The sequence below is a fragment of the Poromitra crassiceps genome, assembly GCF_964638095.1.
Source record: "Poromitra crassiceps genome assembly, chromosome: 4".
Lineage (NCBI taxonomy): Eukaryota > Metazoa > Chordata > Actinopteri > Beryciformes > Melamphaidae > Poromitra > Poromitra crassiceps.
The window spans coordinates 2,644,070-2,664,318 of NC_139626.1; the positions used below are offsets into that span (position 1 = coordinate 2,644,070).

Here is a 20,249-nt window from a genome sequence, read left to right on the forward strand (position 1 = left end):
AACATCTGAATCTTTCTCTCCAGTTTGCCATCTCCATCGACTGCGTCGACGCCGTACCAACAAAGTCCTCCACTCCCGCTAAAGTCCCCAAGCTGCCTAAATGGGCTCCCAGGAAGGAAATGCCACCGCTGGCAGTGTCGGCAGGCCAGACTCTCACCGTGTCACTCACCCTGTCACTCCCAGAGGGGACCGAGCTCACCGAAGAGGCCCCCAGCCTCTGGACTCTGTCAGCTGAGGGTGAGCAAAACCGCCTTCATTGTTGCAGTTGACGCGTTTGTGATTTGCAGTTGACGTGTCATCATGGGTGTGTGTATATATATTGACAAAATAATTGCAGAAAAAATACTTTCTCATTAATTTGGCTGCATAACCTGTATATGATCCTGAAACTCGCTACCACTACATCCAATTCATGTTTGATGATTTTTCTCATGTTTTCGCTCTTGCGTTGGTTTCTATTTTAGGTTTTAGGGAAAGCAAATAAGAAGACATTGTTTTTTCATCCGTTATTGTGTTTGACAAATATCGGCTGGTTAAAATGTTTGTCTTCACTGACTTGAGGTGATGTGTGGAGAAGCTGAGGAGTTGAGAGAGGCAGCAAGTCTGCCCCGGTCTGCTCAGTGTTCTGCTCAGGAGTGGAGAGTTTGGAGCAGAAGAGTTGTTCTGATCCAATCATCTCTGACCTCACCACCAATCTCAATAATAGGCTAATGGGACAGCTAACCAATCTGGATTGCAATAGCCCCATCAGCTAGCTAGCTATTGGGACATCTAACCATGCTGCTTTCAATCAGCAAGCAAATTCTAGTATTTTTTTCTATTATTTAATAGCATGTTTTGCTGAAATTATTCATTCCTGTCAGGTTAACTTATCAGCGTCAGATACTCAAAAGTTACTTTCTACATTTAGGATTCTAGCCTGGATGTGTGCCTTGTTTTAAAATGTTCTGCCTCTCACCTCCTTGCTACCAGCCTTTATTTTAGCCTCCGATCCACGACTCTGTCACGAACTAATGGAAGTGAATGATGCTTCACCTTCATGTCATGTCACCATGCAGTGGAGCAGCCAGCCCACGCCTGGGATCTGTCGTGCTCAACTGAGGCTTAGAGGGACACTTAGATCTGTTTGGTATCTGGATTTTGCATGTTCATCTTTGAAAAGCACCGGTTGTTATGTTTGATCTAGTATTATGTGATGTTCTATACCATTGGTTCCCAAACTGTGGTCCGCGGACGTCTGCGGGGCCCCGCCTGGTGGTCCTGGTGGTATACTCAGTGGAAGAGGTCCCTGGGAAATTTGGTTTGGTACGTAGTGGTACTTGGACGGAAAAGTTTGGGAACCCCTGTTCTATACAATCAATGTGTTATTTGAAGTAACTGAAGTGTAGCTTAACATGGCGTTTTAGTGACAGTTGATGGTCAGTTCATCAGGTTGCGAGTCTTTCCATCATTCGGAGCAATGCAGCATGCACTGAGAGCGCTATCAGCAGTTTATTTTTAGAACATTTTGATAAGAGCAGATGCCTTGGTTCACATAATTAGCTGCCATGGGTTTGTTATGTGATCCTCAGCTGTCCCATTATAGGCAGTCTAGACTTATGCTGATCAGATCAGCGCAGCAGAGGCAGGGATTTTCATAGATCAAGTTAGCAGTGAGCGCCGGGTCTAAATGGGTTTTTAGTGGTTTTTTAGAAATGGCCTCCTTGGGACTTACAGTCATGTTACGGCAGCAGCTTCATAAATCACCAGTGACATCATGGAGTTGATGGAACTTTCTCACAGCAAAAGTTCTTTTTGTGTTTTCTTAAACTTTCATTTGTCTTGCAGTATTTGTGTCTCTTTCATGTGTGCGTTTGTTTCCGGGAATACCCTCCTTGTTCCATCTTACTTTGCCCTCACCCTAGTCCAACACATGGGGAAAATACGGCCCGCGGGCCGGAATTGCAATTTTATTTTTATTTTTTATTTTTTTACAGTGCACCTGAACGCAACATGCAAGATACCCGCTGAATAAGTGTCCAAATGCTCATGTCATGCTGGCCAATACTCAACTTCTGTTATAACATTTCAGTCTGGAATATGGAATAGGCTATCTTTCAATAATCTTTATGACTAAAAGGCTAACAGTAATCTCATGTGTAAGAAATGACTGTTCTACAGTCATTTCTTCACTGCACTAGTCACTGCACTAGTCCTCTGGTTGGTCAGGGCGCCTGTTCAGGGGTGAGGGGAACTGGGGGAAATAGCATGATCCTTCCACGCGCTACGTCCTGCCACTGATACTCCTCGCTGTCAGATGAAAAGAAGCAGCTGGCAACTGCACATGTATTGGAAGCATGGTGCTAGTCTACAACTCTCCCCAGATCGGGTGGAGCAACGACCGGGACAGCGGGCGGAATTGGCCGACTTGGTAGAATTGGGGAGAAATCCGGAAAGAAAATACAAATAATGGGGGGGGGGGAATCCTGGTTTTGTTTCTGCTGATTGGTGTGTTTTAAAGGTTGTGAGACAAGACTAGAGTTTATTTATTTTGGTCCTTTATTAGTCAGATTGTGTGAGAGTGTTGATTTTGTCCCATTGTAAAAGAAGACATTTCATAATCGTAGAGGTATAAAATTATCTTTCCTGTTTTTCCTAGGTAACGAGTGGTTGCTCGACAGCCAGGTGCTTACGGGTAACATCGTGGACCTGTCGAAGCCCCTCTGCATCTCAACCAAACTCCCAGCTGTTACCAAGGCAACAGACGCCGTCCCGACCCTCACCCTGAGTGTGTGGGTGTACTTCTGTCTGGAGGCGGGCAGAGCCTGCCTGATGAAAGCTGCCTCCTTCTCCCAGCCTCTTCACATAGCTGCCAGTCCAGGAGAGGGAGAGGTCATGGTGGCACTGGCCCATGCCCTCTAAAACCCCCTCCTCCAGTCCAGGAGAGGGAGAGGTCATGGTGGCACTGGCCCATGCCCTCTAAAACCCCTCCTCCTTTTCACTCCCCCTACGTCTTCACAGCTTCAAGAACAGAGAATCTACAATATCTATGGTGTGTTGAGACGTCCCAGTTCTGTTTTGGGTTTCCGATCTCACCTAACTACCCCTTTTTTTGCTCATAGGTCTGGAAATAGAGCTTTCACTTTTGACAAAAACGCAATTCAAACAAAACCGATTTCTCCGCAATTCACTGCGACATACTCGAAACTCCTCTCTGCTAAAAAAAAAAGGATGTGTCAAAGTTCTGCTGTTAGGCACAAAAAGCAACATCGACAGTCGTACAACAGAAGTTCTACAGCAAAGAAAACTGCATCTGAATTTGACAAATAGCCATTAGCAATGTCGACAGGCATCAGAGGAAAAGTGTCTGCTGTTAGCAATGTCGACAGCCATCAGAGGAAAAGTGTCCGCTGTAGTGACGTGCAGTTGTGGTTTAGCAAATGAAGCCAAAACAACTGTTCCACTGAGTCAGCGATACCATGTCATCCATCACACACTCCCTGCCACCGCTTTACATGGAGCGCTGAAAATGCAAACAACACTGTGGATGTGTTGAAGATATTGTGAACCTCCTATTGGCTGTAACGGTACGAGTAAGACAGAGACATTGGAAAGGACTTGTGTCTGGTTTCGAGAAGACGTGTTTTGATCTGCATTTGCTTTGCACTAGCATTGCTAATAATGAATGCTAACGGGGCTGCTGCCAGTTTCTCAAAAATACGATGTTGGACACTTTTTCGAATGTCCCAAAAGCACATGAGGAAGTATTTATTGACAATGAGGAAATAAGGGCAGAAATTAATCCGGGTCGCTAAAGCCATATTATGAAACTTTATCTATGCAGAAACTCTTTTGTCATATAACTCCTACATTTGTAGGATGTCTAACACCAGAGTATTCTCCTAAAACCAGAGTATTCCATTACATCTTCACTTTGTACTTGTGGATTGAATAATTGCATGAGGTTGCAGTGCAGTCAGTCAGCACTGTGAAATGCCTTCAGGCCGGTATACAAGCTTTCATAAATAATTTATTTGTCGACATGTACTGTACGTCGCCACATTTCAGTGTCGTAAGTTATTTACAAAGTTTTAAAAGGTTACGTTCAGAGCTCAGAGTGCTGCTTGTTTTCTATTGTTATTATGATCATGTCTTATTGAGCAGCATAAGGAGCCCTTTTGACTCTGGATATAAAACATTTGACTTTTTCAGAATAATGATTAAAGTGCCTGCTTGTGCTCGGAGGAGCGACCAACCGCTTGTGAACTGACACACTGACTGTCTGCTGTTTACGCTGCGCTGCTGGATACTTTTATCAGGAGAACAAAGTCTGATGTTTGCTTCATCTCTATCAACAAAGGGAACATAATATAAAATAGATGCTCTAATGTGTGTATTGTGTATATAATGAAAGTTATAGTCAATTTTCTATTTTTTTTCCTGGCAAATTTACGAGCTGTCCTCAGAAATAGGCCTGATATTGTTATAACCATAACAATTGCTCTCATCATGCCCCATAACATAATATTATTATGATGATGTTTTTTTTTTTTATCAATTGCCCCAAGTGCCTTGGATAGGGGTACTTAATGATATATTAACTGTATGTAAAGCAATAACAATATGCTTCTGTGATGGCGGAAATGTTTTATTCCCCCAAGTTATTTATGTCAAATGAACTGGGGTCTTTTCTCAGCACTGTTATCCCTCTGGCATTTTATTAATGAACAGTAATGAGCTTGCATGGTTGCTGGTGGGCATTAAGTTCCTCATCTTTTTAGTTTCCTCATTGGATTTCTTCACTTTGATGTCTCCATTGTAACGACACCTCTTAAAGCACATCTTTTTGGCTCCAGGGGAACCTCGTTAATGAATCTGCTTCTGAATGCTGCACTTTAAGGTGCAACAGAGCAAGTGAATAAAGGCTATTTATCTACCCTCCTGTATGTGTACTCTGTATGTGTATGTGTAGTCTGGTAGTAGGCTAGTGAATCTCTTTTGCTTTGTTTTGGTTTCCTTCATCTTGTCTGCAAATTTCCATTTCTGATCTAGAGCTTCAGTCACACAATTCCTACAACTCCCTGCCGTTTAGGATGGCGGCAATAAGTATAATTAACACATTCATAAAACGAAATATTGGAAAAACAGTGACACGCTATCAAACACTGCACTAATGGGGTTGCTCCCTATGACGTTCACTCATTCATAATGTTCATGGATTTCTCATAGAATTTGGTAAAAACCTTCATTTTGTTCATTGGTGACCCATCATGTTTTTAAACAAATGATCTTGACATAAAATCAAAAATCATATCCCTCATTTGTGACAAAAACACACTCATTGGTCAGATTTTGCAGCCAGTCACCATGAGCATGTTTCACAGCAGGACTCCACACAGAATAAACTTGACCACATCTCTCTTACACATCAAAGGGCAAACCTGTATCCATAACGTCTCTCTGTTGCATTTTCCTCAGACACCGTCGGCCTGACAGCATTGGTATTTGGCACGGCTAACGGCAGACGGTGACGGTGCCAGATTTTTGACTTAAGTCAATCCCGATTAATGGCCAAAAACGGCCAATTAGTCGTAGCACTACCCACAGCAGCCAGCAGGTGACACCCACACAGACGGACAAGCCAACAGTGATTGCTGCCATATTTCTATTATATAGATGTATTTCCCTCTAGTATGTGTGTGTGTGTATATATGTGTGTGTGTGTGTATAGCTATTTGTATGCCTCCGCCGGCGATAGCCAGGCCGGAGGCATTATGGATCCGGGTTGTCCGTACGTCCGTACGATGTTTGTTAATGCGATATCTGAGGAACGCCTTGACGGAATTTCAGCAAATTTGCCTCAAACATCGACTTGGACTCAAGGATGAACTGATTAGATTTTGGTGGTCAAAGGTCAAGGTCACTGTGACCTCTCAAACACCATTTTCAAGCTTGTTAACGCGATATCTCAGGAATGCCTTGACGGAATTTAATCAGTAACAAGCAACCCAGAGATATTACTCTTGGGGTTGATGCAGATTGATGGGATTTTCTCACAGGGCTTTCTGAGGATAAAGATAATTATTGCCTCAAATATCAGATTAAGATGAGATGAAAAAAGTTGTGGTATAAGAACAATCTAACTGTGTTAGTTTTGCTAAGAAGTTTTGATGGAGAAAAATTAGTTAAAACATTGTTAATTTACCCTTTTACCGAAATCATGTTGGCAGCTCACGCCGAGCTGCATGGAGGACAAGGCAGGAGAGAGAGAGGACAGGGAGAGAGTGTATATATTTATTTTTTAATATTTTGTTTTCAATTATTAATATTATTATTTTCATATTTACTAATCATTAACCACTCTATTCAGGAATTGACCGACTAATCAGCAACTATCTAATGATTAACTAATATATTCACGAACTGACATGTATTAATCATTAAAGAAACAGTTAACTACTCTGAGTCTGCACTGAGTGCTCAGAAGTGTCAAAATAGAAAACCAGATTCAAACATAGGCAGAATGGTTCCAGGTCCATGTTTATCATACCAGAATGTTAGCACAACAATACAAAACTCACAGCAACAAGTAGACCAGTGGTTTATTGATAGTATTCTGTGACATCACCACACAGACATCTTGGTCTGATTGTAATCAATTAACAGGTGATTACAATCTAATTACAAACACAGCCAATGAGCTGTGTGTAGTGTAAAGTGCCATATTGGTGGGAAATGCATGTGACATGTTTATGTTTATGTTTATTATGGATCCCCATTAGTCCACACCAAGGTGTAGGACTACTCTTCCTGGGGTCCAACACATAATATAAAAAGACAACATAAAGACATTGGAACAGTTACAAACAGCTTGAACAAACAACTTCAGTTTACAACAAAAATATGCTCCAACTACAAAATACAACACAAACAAAAATAACTAACTAATAATCATCATGGGAATACTATGAATAGACAAGTCCAAGTGAATCAGTTGTTATTAAGCTTTATACGAGGCTAACTAATGGCTTTGGTTTTGGCATTTAGGCTACCCATTAATACAAGCAAACACACAGACCTGGTTTTGATCAGTTTTTTGCATTTTCTGGCGCTATGGATAAAGTTCAACATTTTAAGAAAAACAATAAACAGCAATTTTACATAGCTATTCTTTTGAATAGACAGACCTGCAAGAGTTTACATCATTACTGCAAAACATTTTAGATTTCAGATGAAATCTTCTGAATAAAAGGACAATTAGGCTATTGAAAAGTATGGATTAGACTGAGGATATCTCTGATTACTGTAACAAGTCTTACACCTGCAATAGCCTACTGTTGTAAGCAGGTTTTGTAGGCTACAGCTTTTAAGAGTAATTCAATCACTTTCAAGGTACCTAAAGCAGGCCCTCCAAGCCTTTATTATCACATCTAAATATATTGACAAATTAATGTGAAAAAACGATGGCATTGTGATGCCTGGTGAGTGAGGAACTTGTTGTCCTTTGTGATATTTTCTTTTGCTATAGCCTATTGTTGCTATTTTGTCTTTTCTCTCATGCCTACTAGTTGTTACTTGCCTTGTCCTTCGAGTGTCATTGTTCAGAATGACCTTGTTTTATACTGTGCATTTGACAGGTTAAATAAAACACTTTGACTTTGAATGAGATCATTCAGAAATTGGCTCATATTAAAAAGGACAGACAAGAGAGGGAGAAGCAAGAGAAGCGCTGTTGTTGGCTCTTTCCCTCCTGTCCTCCGTTATTTATCCATCCCATCAAAACAGCGGGTTCCCTCCCTCCGCCCCTCTCATCCCCTGCTGTGTGTGTGTGTGTGTGTGTGTGTGTGTGTGTGTGTGTGTGTGTGTGTGTGTCTGACTGCTCCGTTCACTGCCAGTCACAAGTCTAGGCCACACACACACACACACACACACACACACACACACACACACACACACACACACACACACACACACACACACACACACACACACACACACACAAACACCGTACAGTCTCAGACAGTAAAAGGTTATTGCAGTTAATATGGGTCACACTGTAATGATGGACCAGTGACAGGCCTGTAGCTACCATTGAGGACACCGAGGTCATGACCTCGGTATTTTCCACACACACATTTTTTTTTTTTTTTTTTTTTTTTTTTAAATAGCCCCGGTCCCCAGATCTATTCATCTGTCATTGATGTTTTAATGCGACAGTTGATCGGAAATGCAACAATTTGCTTCCTCTCTGTGTGCTATAGAAGGAAGAGAGATAACTCACAACATTCAGATTTTGCATTGAGGCTAGATTGGGGCTAGACTTTGGGGACAGTTCTATTGAAGTGAATGGGTAAGTAACTCCCCTGTAAAGTGATGTTTGTGTAGATGGGCCATTGTATTTAATTGAGCAGTATTCTGCCATGTGACCTGTATGCAGAATATAAATGATATTATATGCGGAGACATTTATTTTTTATATAATTTTAAAGCAAAAGCACAGTAAAGAGGATATTAATCTAACATGATGTCTGTAGTTCCTTATAGATCTAGCCTCTTCATTTTGCTCTCAAAGTGCACCAGATTGAAGCATTTTACTTTAAAATGGACAAAATTTTCTATCCGGGGGGCCACAGGCCCCCCTGGGCCCCCCACGCTGCGCTAAAATGACCTCAGTATTTCTCAAACCATGGCTACGGGCCTGACCAGTGATTAACACACACACACACACACACACACACACACACACACACACACACACACACACACACACACACAGTTCACACATTCACTCACAAACAGAAAACAACAAAGGCTTTAGGGGTCCAGGATGTTACCAGCAGTGTAAACAGGTCCAACTCAATGAAGTCCTTCAGGAGGCCACGAGGATACTGTAGCTATCTGAGGATACTGTAGCTATCTGAGGATACTGTAGCTATCTGGACGATCAGTTACAAGCCGCCATCGATCAGCACGCAGTCACAACCTTCCAGCAGCACAAAACAGGCCTTTTAACAAGCCATCTCATGTCTTATGAGGCTCATGTGGGAGGCAGAAATTGGTTCATTCTTCCAAATGGAGTTAGCTGTTGTTGAGCATTTACATTGAGATGCGTAGGCTAAATAAAACGTTTAAAAAAAATATGTTGGTGGACTGGAATTCCCATTAAAGAAAAGGAGGTGATTGATTTGATTATTAGGCGGCTATTGAAGGTGTGGAAGAGGTGAGAGGTATAGCAGAACAACACCGACATAATGTTGGCAGGTTGTTCGGCCAGATGGTGATAATGCCACATGGAGGATTAAAGTTGATTAAGTACAGGATAAAATCACAGCATTTTCATATTTATTCCAGAAATATTTACTCTACCAATATCTCCAGTGTGTGTGTGTGTGTGTGTGTGTGTGTGTGTGTGTGTGTGTGTACATTCCTCCCAGCATAAACAGGAAAGCACTTCACTTCAAATAACGAACTTGACCTCTAACTTGATGCGGGTGTTGACGTGCGAAGGTCAAGTTGTTTGAAGTCGAGTTGAACCTGCACCACCACCTCCACTGTTTGCTGCACACAAAGCCTGCATGTAGAGAGGTGTGTGTGTGTGTGTGTGTGTGTGTGTGTGTGTGTGTGTGTGTGTGTGTGTGTGTGTGTGTGTGTGTGTGTGTGTGTGTGTGTGTGTGTGTGTGTGTGTGTGTGTGTGTGTGTGTGTGTGTGTGTGTGTGTGTGTGTGGGTGGGTGTGTGGGGAAGGGAGGGAGCTGTTCCACAGTGAAGAGCACTTCATCCACATTTTTCTTTTTGCACAGTGAGAGTAATCATCACTGAAAAATATGGATGGTGTTTTTGGTTCTAAAATGTGCAACTGCCATAAATATAGCCTCTAACATACACCAGCACAGCGGATATATCCTTTTCAGCATGAAGAGTTGAGAAATTGAGACAGGTTCTGATGGATCGCTTCCCGTGGAAGCGGATTAGGGCCAAACATGTGAAAAATCTATTCGAATTCTGAGATTAATGTCAGAATCCTGACTTGTTACTGCACTCAGAATTCTAAATTGAATCTCAATTCTGACTCATCTTAAAATTCTGATGTTAAACTGAATTCTTTTACTCACAATTCTTTAATTCTGACTAAACTTCTGAGATGAAATCATTTTTTCATATGTGCCCCCCCCCCCCCCCTAACCCTCTTCCGTATTGACCAATGTTTTCTCAGAGCACGGCTGTCTATTGCAAATCCATCTTAACACTGTATTCTATTTTCAACAGGGGCAGCAATAGCCATTGAATAGCCATTGAAGCAATAGCTTGTGAATCTATTTAAATCCATGCACCAGATTGCTAAAGAGGAAAACCAACTGTCTCTGAACACTCCTCTCTCTCTCCCAGGTGTAAAGTGTAAAGTGTAAAGTGTAAAGTGTAAAGTGTACAGCTGTATGAAAAAGCAGAAGGAGCCCTTCACTAAAGAAAGGGCCTCCCTGCTCCCTCCACCTTCCCAGGTGTCTCAGGTGAGTTCATATAGACCCGAGTGAGGTCTGGGCTGCAGCTTCTGACCACTGGGAATGTACATGTATGTACTGTAGTGACTATAGGGAGCTACTGTATGCCAATCATGACAGGAATTTCTAATCCTCTGTGAAAAATATGAATGTTGAAGGAGAATAAAACTAAATGTAAGAGTTCAGATGAGCGAACCTACTCCTAAAGTGTTATTCCCCAAAGAAAAGGTGTGACCTTGTTTCTGTCTGAAGTAGGCTGTTCGGCCTGCTCCTGTTCGACAGCCCCGAGCCACAGCTGGCCTGATGTTCCTCTGCCCCAGAGCCACAGCTGGCCTGATGTTACTCTGCCCCAGAGCCACAGCTGGCCTGATGTTACTCTGCCCCAGAGCCACAGCTGGCCTGATGTTCCTCTGCCCCAGAGCCACAGCTGGCCTGATGTTCCTCTGGCCCAGAGCCACAGCTGGCCTGATGTTCCTCTGGCCCAGAGCCACAGCTGGCCTGATGTTCCTCTGCCCCAGAGCCACAGCTGGTCTGATGTTCCTCTGCCCCAGAGCCACAGCTGGCCTGAGGTTCCTCTGCCCCAGAGCCACAGCTGGTCTGATGTTCCTCTGCCCCAGAGCCACAGCTGGCCTGATGTTCCTCTGGCCCAGAGCCACAGCTGGCCTGATGTTCCTCTGCCCCAGAGCCACAGCTGGTCTGATGTTCCTCTGCCCCAGAGCCACAGCTGGCCTGAGGTTCCTCTGCTCATGTTCCTCTGCCCCAGAGCCACAGCTGGCCTGATGTTCCTCTGGCCCAGAGCCACAGCTGGCCTGAGGTTCCTCTGCCCCAGAGCCACAGCTGGCCTGAGGTTCCTCTGCCCCAGAGCCACAGCTGGCCTGATGTTCCTCTGCCCCAGTGGCGTGACATTATCAGAATCAACTGCAGACATACAGGGAATTTGACTCTGGTATACGTTGCTCTTAATGTACTTTCAAAGGAAAAGAAAATGTAACTATGCATACAAGCTAAAACGAACAAACAAGGACTGTGATCAAAGGTATATAAAGCAAGTTAACTGCTATTTGCATTATATACAATATAAGTGTGATGTAGAATGTCCGCTATGAATATGTATATAAGCAGGAGTAAAATAAAGAAATAATTGTATACCGATGTACAAATGATGGTATAGCTCACTGCAAAGACAGTTGTCAAAAGGGTGTAAGTGCATCATGTACGCCATTTTGACACCTACAGTAGCAAAACCCCACTTTTGACACTGACCAAGCCTTGTGGGTAGCCTGGAGGATCCTAACAGCACTTAGGTCAGCTCAAAATGCATGCTGACATAAGTAATGCTAGCATTGCAGCATGATAACATAATTTATACTATCCTATGTTCTAATTCATATTCTAGGAGGTCAATATTAGATGAATATAAATATGTTAATATTCCCATTAAATACTTAGGCCTAGATTAAAATGTTATTCTATAAGGTTAGGAGTGTGAACTGGTCAATACGAGGTCTGATAGTAAGAGTTTAGCAGGGGGTTTACAGTTCTTTGAATGTGTCCTAGCCAGGACACATCAATAAGACATGTGACCTGGGACACATGTTCCACCTGCTCTTTAGGTAACAGGACAGGTCATTCCATTTGTTCAAAGGGTCAGGGAGATCATTTTATAGTCATTTTATAGTCATAGTCATAGTTTTATAGCGTTCTGCAAAGTCATTCAAAGTTTGTTTTGTTTGCTGTCAAAAGGGTGTAATAATTGCACTTATGCCCTTTTGACACGTAGCAGCAAAACCACACTTTTGACACTGACCAAGCCTTGTGGGTAGAGGATTCAAACAGCACTTAGCTCAGCTCAACATGCATGCTGACATACAGTCAGTAATGCTACAGTAGCATGGCAGCATCATCACATCATTTCTCCTATATTCTAATAACAAGAGTATCAACTTTCCACTCATACCCAATTTAGGAAATTCCAAAACTGTTTAGGGACCCCAGTATGCACAAATATGGGTGGGCCTAGTCCCAGCCAGCCCCACCCATAGCTACGCCCCTGCTCTGCCAGCGGCAACATATGTTGTTGTCTTACTCTTTAAGTGGGCGGTCCTGGACAGCAAAGACCAGGTTGTCTGCAGTCAGCCTGGTCGCCATGCCAGAATAAAATGTCAGCACTATGTGCAATCCATGGATACGTTGCATATCACATCTCTGATCTCTTCAATCTGCGTACAAATAAAATTAACCCTAAAATAACCCCCGAGTGTTGACCCAGACATAACCCTAACCTTAAACGAGTTTTTTTAGTTGCTTAAACATAACCAGGAAACACAACACGGTCTCTTCGAAAATTGTGCAATAGTAACATTTGGTCCACAGCCAAAAACGTTTCTATTTCACAGTTTCGGCTCTAAAATTGTTTTTTGGAATGGTAGTTTTTACAGGGGTGGGAGTTTTGAGAGGGGTGGGAGAGGTTAGGTTTAGGGTTAGGTGTGGGGGGTGGGAGAGGTTAGGGTTAGGGTTAGGGAAGTAGGGTTAGGCATGGGGGGGTGGGAGAGGTTAGGTTTAGATGTGGGGGGTGGGAGAGGTTAGGGTTAGATGTGGGGGGTGGGAGAGGTTAGGGTTAGATGTGGGGGGTGGGAGAGGTTAGGGTTAGATGTGGGGGGTGGGAGAGGTTAGGGTAAGGCAGGGTTAGGGTTAAGCATGGGGGTGTGTGAGAGGGGTCCCCAGTTAATTTGCAATTGTCGTGTGTTCCTGTTGATTTGTGCACCAAATGAAGACTTGTTATGATGATCCGTGTGCCCCAGTGCTCTCCTATACATAGAGCCTATGTGCCCCAGTGCTCTCCTATACATAGAGCCTATGTGCCCCAGTGCTCTCCTATACATAGACCCTATGTGGTGAAAGGGGTTTGAATTTCTTACAGGAACTATAGCCTACTACCCCAACCTTCATCGTTTCATATTGTCCTCCTCCCGCCCCCAGCTTCATGCATCCCTGAACACACACATCCATTTTTTGAATGCCTGTAGCCTATGGTGTAGAAATTAGAAACACTTGACTATATGTAGGCTATAGTGAATTATTTAGGCCTGTTTAAACATTACAACAACAGACTATCCTATGTGGACTATCATGTGTGATTTCAACTCTCCTTTTTGACCAAAACATTTACCACACACTGAACAATTAAATTGTTTCTCTCCTGTGTGAACTATTATGAATAACCGCGGTAGGCTACATTGTATGCTTTGGTGCGATGTAGGATTTTGTCTTTCAATAATAATATCCTCATTGCAGCCTTGCTGTAGTTGTTGGTGTTGTTGCGGTTATTTGACTTTCTGACCACCGCCTCAGTACTTATTATGAGGCCAGAATAACAGATGCTGCCCTTGGCCATTGGGAAGGCTAACCATTTACTTTGGGCTTTATTGATTGTGTATGATTCAACTTTGTATCTATGATTTTATATTATTGCATGTTTTTGTAGATTGTTGGGACTTCACTGGCCTGGAACAAACTGCTGGACTGGGGGGAATGAATAGCTGTGCCAAAAAAAGAAGAAGCTAGGCCTATGTGCTGTAGCCTATTGTATTTTTAATTTTATATTTTTTATATTTTTCATTTGCAAGTTCAACCGTCAGCTGAGCTCTGTTATTGAAGCTTTGGCTAAAGCCCTGAATTTTACAATGATGTTTTGAAATAAATATGTTTAAAAATCATTTGTGTGTTAAAAGCTTGTGCTACGTTTTCATTAGCGTTAATATATTACAGTAATTTATTTTCAATGTCCGCGCAAGAGCAATTTGGTTAGGCCTAGTAAAATCGCTGGGCTGGGCGCAGTGTTTGTGGTGTGGGAAATGTGTTAAAAGCTTGTATTACGTTTTCAATAGCGTTAATACACTAAGGAAGGTATGTGACCATCATTCATTTCAATGTCCGCTCTCAAGAGCAATTCACAGTTGGTTCATGAAATCGCTGGGCTGTGTGCTGTGCAGTGGTTGTGGTGAGGGAGATTCCAGCTGTCAAAAGAGGACAAAAGACTTGCTCCTGGCCAATCCCGGCGTTTGACTGCTGCGTAGGCGGGCACAGGGCGTGGTTTTGGCTTAACCTATGTGGGTTTCGAAATAACGCAGTATGGACAGACAGCCGAGCAGCAGCGCAATCGGATTTTGATTGACAACAGCTGCGTGTCTTCCAGGAACGCCGTTCAGGCACAGAATTTCTTAACGGAACTGAGTTCCGGACGGTTCCGGCCCACTTTCACCATGTGCCCCAGTGCTTGCAGAGCCTATGTGTGTCTGTGTTGTTTGCTCAAGTTCATTGTTTGGGGAAAGAACAATTATTGTCAAATGACAGGACTCAGGAGCGGCGTGATTGGTCGTGGAGTGCAGTGATGTCACCGCTTCTCTGATGCCCTGTGGTGCAGCAGCTCGTGTGGGCATGAGAGAGAGAGAGAGAGAGAGAGAGAGAGAGAGAGAGAGAGAGAGAGAGAGAGAGAGAGAGAGAGAGAGAGAGAGAGAGAGAGAGGCTCCAGATGGAGTCTGCCTGCGACTGGAGGAGCAGCACTGGGGCTCGTGCGAGGAGCGCGACAGAGGAACCCGTCAGCCCGTCATGGGGGATGATGGTGCCCCATCCTCGCCCTCGCCGGTGGTGAACTTCCAGAATGACACAGGGTGGAGCGGGGCGGCGGGTCAGTGGATGGCGGGGGTGAGCTGTGTGATGGCTTTGATCGTGCTGACCATCGTGTTGGGGAACATCCTGGTCATCGTGGCCATAGCCAGGAACCAGCGGCTGCAGACGCTCACCAACGTCTTCATCGTGTCCCTGGCGAGCGCGGACTTGATCATGGGGCTGCTGGTGGTGCCCTTTGGCGCCGCGCTGGAGGTGCGCGGCTCGTGGCTGTACGGCTCGTTCTTCTGCGAGTTCTGGATCTCCGTGGACGTGCTGTGCGTCACCGCCAGCATCGAGACGCTGTGCGTAATCGCCATAGACCGCTACGTGGCCATCACTTCGCCGTTCCGCTACCAAAGCCTGTTGACCAAAGCCCGTGCCAAGGCGGTGGTGTGCGTCGTGTGGGCCATCTCTGCCCTGGTCTCCTTCCTCCCCATTCTGATGCACTGGTCCCGGGACAGCGTGGACACCGCCTGCTACGACGACCCAGAGTGCTGCGACTTCGTCACCAACAGGGCATATGCCATCTCGTCGTCTGTCATATCTTTTTACATTCCTCTGCTGGTCATGATATTCGTGTACGCGCGGGTGTACCGAGAGGCGCAAAAGCAGCTGATGAAGATCGACAAGTGCGAGGGCAGGTTTCACGGAGTGGCCAAAGGCTCAAGGTGCAAAACGAACAAGAAGCGGCCGTCCAAGATGCTGGTACTCCGGGAGCAGAAAGCGCTCAAGACGCTGGGCATCATCATGGGCACGTTCACCCTGTGCTGGCTGCCCTTCTTCATCGTCAACGTGGTGCGGGTCTTCTGCGCCGAGCTGGTGGACAAGGACCTGTTCGTGTTCCTCAACTGGCTGGGCTACGTCAACTCGGCGTTTAATCCCATCATCTATTGCCGGAGCCCGGACTTCAGGAAGGCGTTCAAGAGGCTGCTGTGCTGCTGCAGCCCGAGGCAAGCCGACCGCAGGCTGCACGTCAGCTCCTGCGACCTGTCCCGCTGCTCCGGAGGGTTCGCATCCCCTCTGGAGCCCTGTCCCAGGACCGTGGGGCTGGGGATATGGGCGGACTGTGCCGCGCTGGACAACAGCGACAGCAGCCAGGACGGGACCGCGAAAATGTCTCATTCAGAATCACAGCTGTAGACGAGATGGATTACAGCCCGGGTATGGAGATCCGGGGAAGGACGTTGACTCCGTGAGAATGGGCAGTTGGGAATTGCAAGGTATGGCCACTTGCCGTATGTGAGTCCAAATTTGACATCGTGTTTTCATCAATATAACCTACTGTAATAGAGAACAGAGTATAGCCATTACGCACAACTCTCCAGACATTTACAGCCATTACGCACAACTCTCCAGACATTTCTTTGGGAGCCCGGAGCCATATCTATTTTATATATATATATAGATAGACATATCTAAAACAGTGGTTCTCAAACTTTTTACGTCAAGGACCCCAACTGACACAAATTAGACCACAGACCCCCTTTTTATAAGATAGGACCCCCATCTGATATGGCTTTTTTCTTTTCTTTTTTGCTTTTAGATGTTATATTGCAGAAAGTGTATGAAACCCATGACCAAAACAGTCATACACTGTCATTGTGTTAATTATGGATGGAATTATTGTGAAAATAAATGATTCCCCTTTTTGCTGGGGGCCCCTGCATGTTCAAACCCCCTCAAGGACCCCTGAGGGTCCCCCAGACCCCACTTTGAGAACCACTGATCTAAAAACAACAACAACCATCAGGACCAATGTTCCCTCTGAGCTGTGTGGGTCCTTGTGGATGGTTAAGTTTATCTCGAAATATCTTTTCTTAAATCATTTCTCCCCCTGACCCCAGGAATTTAGTCTATAAGTGAGTGTCAATGTGTTGTGGTGGCACATGATAGGCTACCGGTAGATTAGACATTGTTCTAAATCTCAGCCACTGATTGGATCGACACGACTACAGCAAAGTACTGATAGCTGAAGAGGTTTTGTATTCAGGAGAAGTGGGTAACCTTCAATTTGTAACACCTAAAAGGCAAGAGCCACACACAGACTGTTTCTTACTTTTCCTTAACCTCTTAAATGGCCCAAAATGAAAATACAGTCATTATTTACTCTCCCCCATGCTGATGGAACGACAGGTGGGGGTTTTTTTTGTCCATAAAACATTTGTAGTTTTCCAGGGGAGACAGAGTTGCCACATTCTCCCAATTGAAGTGAATGGTGACCAACCTTCAAACCAGGGTGGGAATTACACAGAGGCCTCTGTTGCCCCTCCCAATGGCTGTGATGCTGTGAGATCCCTAAGGCCACCTTGGCAGTGCCCTGCTGCCAGCCTGCTACTGTCAGTAGCTTTAAAAGCATCAGTGGTCTCAGTTTAATGTAGCCTGCCTTGTGCAAAGGATGTGTCATTGGTTTATTTTAACACACATTTCAGATGTCAATAGTGCAATGGCCTTTGTGCCCTGCATGTGACTTTGTGCCCTAAAACAAATTGAGGCCAAAGGCCAAATGGCCACGCCCCTAAAATGACGAAATTACCACCCTGCTTCAAACAAAAAAAGGCTCCATACTACTTGTCTTGCATAGCCTAATCCAAGTCTCCAGAAGCCCTGAGATGCCAAGTTGACTTGAAAAAAACATAATTTACACCATGTTTTTAGCTGAAATCTTCACATGTTTCTCAAAGGGCAGCTCCAAGCTCCAGTGAAGATTTCAGATATAAACACATAAGGTGTAAATGACCATTTCTTCCAAGTCAAATTGGCATCTTGGGGCTTCTGAAGCCAAGCCGTATTGAGCCCCCCTTTTTATTACATTCTATGGACTAAAAAACGTACCCTGTCCTTCCGTCAGCATGGGGGTGAGTAGCCTATATGACCAAATTTTCATTTTTGAGTGAATTTATACTTTAAGAGGTTAAACGCCACTCTTGACCCATCTGATGCTCATGCCCACTGTAAAAAAAACACACACAAAAACACAGTGTTAAGGAGTTATTGTTTTACAAAGCACTGGACAGTGGCAAGGCATTTTTGTTTGGAATGACTCTGATTGTATAGTGTTCACAATGTTTTTTACCTCACAGCTGATGATAAGTGCAAATTGTACGGAGGGTATTTGTTTATATTAAACATTTATGTAAAATAGTCAATAGACATGTATTTATTCAGTGCTTTTTTTTTAACAACAAACAAGTAGCCTAGGTGCTGAATCTGGGGGGCCTTTGTACATATTATTCTTGCAGAAGTGAGGAATTTGGATAAACTCACTCTTTTTCTCTCTCATTCAAGCTTACAAGGCCTTGTGAAATAAAGGAAAGTTTCATTGTTGATTTATGTTGGATTTTTATTCAGAACTTCCGTATATTATACCGTAAATTATGTGAAGTTTGATTTGGATTTGATTTACTGATGTGGAAACGAATGGGTTTGATTGCAATTGAATCTTCTCTCTGTAAAGTCCACAAAAATAAATTGGCATCATGTGGAGAAATTATGTGCTTGTGCAATTTAATAAGAAAATGGCCTTGTTCCTAATGTAGCAAGCATGCATGTTCATCAACATTCAGGTTTCTATACGTGATTAATTAAATTAATTAATTAAAATAATTAATTAATTTACAGGGTTAAAAATAATAATCTGCGGAGATCTGTGCTTACACAACTGGAGCTGAGCTGCATCTTTATATAAGTAGGATAAAGGTGAACTTGGCTGGATTTGTGCCAAAGATGTGTCCCCTATCCTAGCCTCCTATCACATTTTCTCCTGTTGATATTTTTTATTTATAGTTGATTAATACTGTTTTGAATTTAGTTTAATATATTATACAACCCTGTCAACATGTTTAACTTGGATCCATTCTGTGCCTGAATGATCAAGGCTCATATACATTTTCATTGTTTTTAAGCATTGACTTGTGCTGGCATTACAGTGTTAAAATATTCCTCCAGATATGTAAAAACCCAAAACACCAAAGCAACAGTTTGCTGATGGAAATGATTCACAATCGCAGTTCATGATAAATTAAATATGTTTCTGAAAATCTTGAATTTTCTCCTTCACCATAATCTTTTCCAAGGAGATATTCACACGTGCAAAACTCTCTTAAAACGCTCTTGACGAAGGTCCAGAGGGATCAAAACGTTAGTGATCAATACATTATTATGCTGAGCAAGAGCAGTGTGCGGGATCTTCCTTTCTCAAGACTCCTTCACCATAAAGCAGGAAGCCTGTGTAGCATTGTTAGCATTTTATATTCAAACCAAACGGTACTATGGATGGATTTGTTGTATGTCAGTTTTTCTTTTCTTTTTCTTCTTTGAAAAGGAAGCACATTTGACCATAACACACATGAATGTGAATAGGTTAAAGCTTTATTGCAAAGTGATATAAATTCCATGTGATTGTGTTTTTGGACACTGTTTGAAGATAGTTTATATTGGAACATTAACAAACTACTAAGTGGTCTCGTTTTACTGAAAAATTCATACAAATTAAGCCCTGTATTCTTTGGCTGACATCATCATTTAGCTTTGTTAATCCCAATTAGGCCCAAAACTGACTCAAGAGGCTGCTTGTTCAGCAGGCTGATGTTTGTCTTGTCCATGTCATGCTTTACTCTGAAAGCCTGTGAACAAGTTTAAACACTATGCTATCTAAACATTGTGTCATGCTTTACTCTGAAAGCCTGTAAACAAGTTTTAACACTAGGCTATAGTAAACATGGTGACAGCTGGCTTTATCAAGCAGAGCTGCTCTTTGCAGGCCCTCAGCTGGGGAATATGAATTCTCGCTAAAGCTGGACTTAGCACGTTGCATTCTGCTAACGATGCTCATGCCGAGATAAGAGGCCTTGCCATGCATTTTAATTGGACTGAAAAAAAGAGAATTGAGTCGTGCTCAGCTGTTAGCTAATGAACGTCGTTTAAATATGATTGGCATGAGGTTAATGGACTTCTTCTTTTAACAAACAAGAGTGTAGCCAGCATCAGCTCCTGGCAAAGACCCACTTCACTATATTAAGCATTATTTGTTTGGCTGGGAATTAGTGTCTGGGGACAGATAAACAGTGGGTTCACAGATGGAGAAGGTAATCAGCGAGTTGAAGAATAAT

The 20,249-nt window shown here is 43.4% G+C and overlaps 2 protein-coding genes across 2 annotated transcripts in view; both read left to right on the forward strand.

Moving 5' to 3' along the window:
- nhlrc2 (NHL repeat containing 2) overlaps positions 1–4,884 on the forward strand; it is a 29,685-nt gene extending 24,801 nt beyond the window's left edge. The window contains exons 11-12 of the mRNA XM_083634521.1: positions 24–237; positions 2,639–4,884. Coding sequence (XP_083490647.1) covers positions 24–237; positions 2,639–2,901 — 477 coding nt within the window. The 3' untranslated portion in view covers positions 2,902–4,884. The remainder of the gene's footprint in view (positions 1–23; positions 238–2,638) is intronic.
- A 10,197-nt stretch (positions 4,885–15,081) lies between these two features.
- Positions 15,082–16,281, forward strand: adrb1 (adrenoceptor beta 1; the record flags this gene model as incomplete). Its single annotated transcript, XM_083635413.1, has 1 exon — positions 15,082–16,281. The coding sequence occupies one exon, from the start codon at positions 15,082–15,084 to the stop codon at positions 16,279–16,281; it is 1,200 nt and encodes a 399-aa protein (XP_083491539.1).
- Between the last annotated feature and the right edge of the window lie 3,968 nt (positions 16,282–20,249).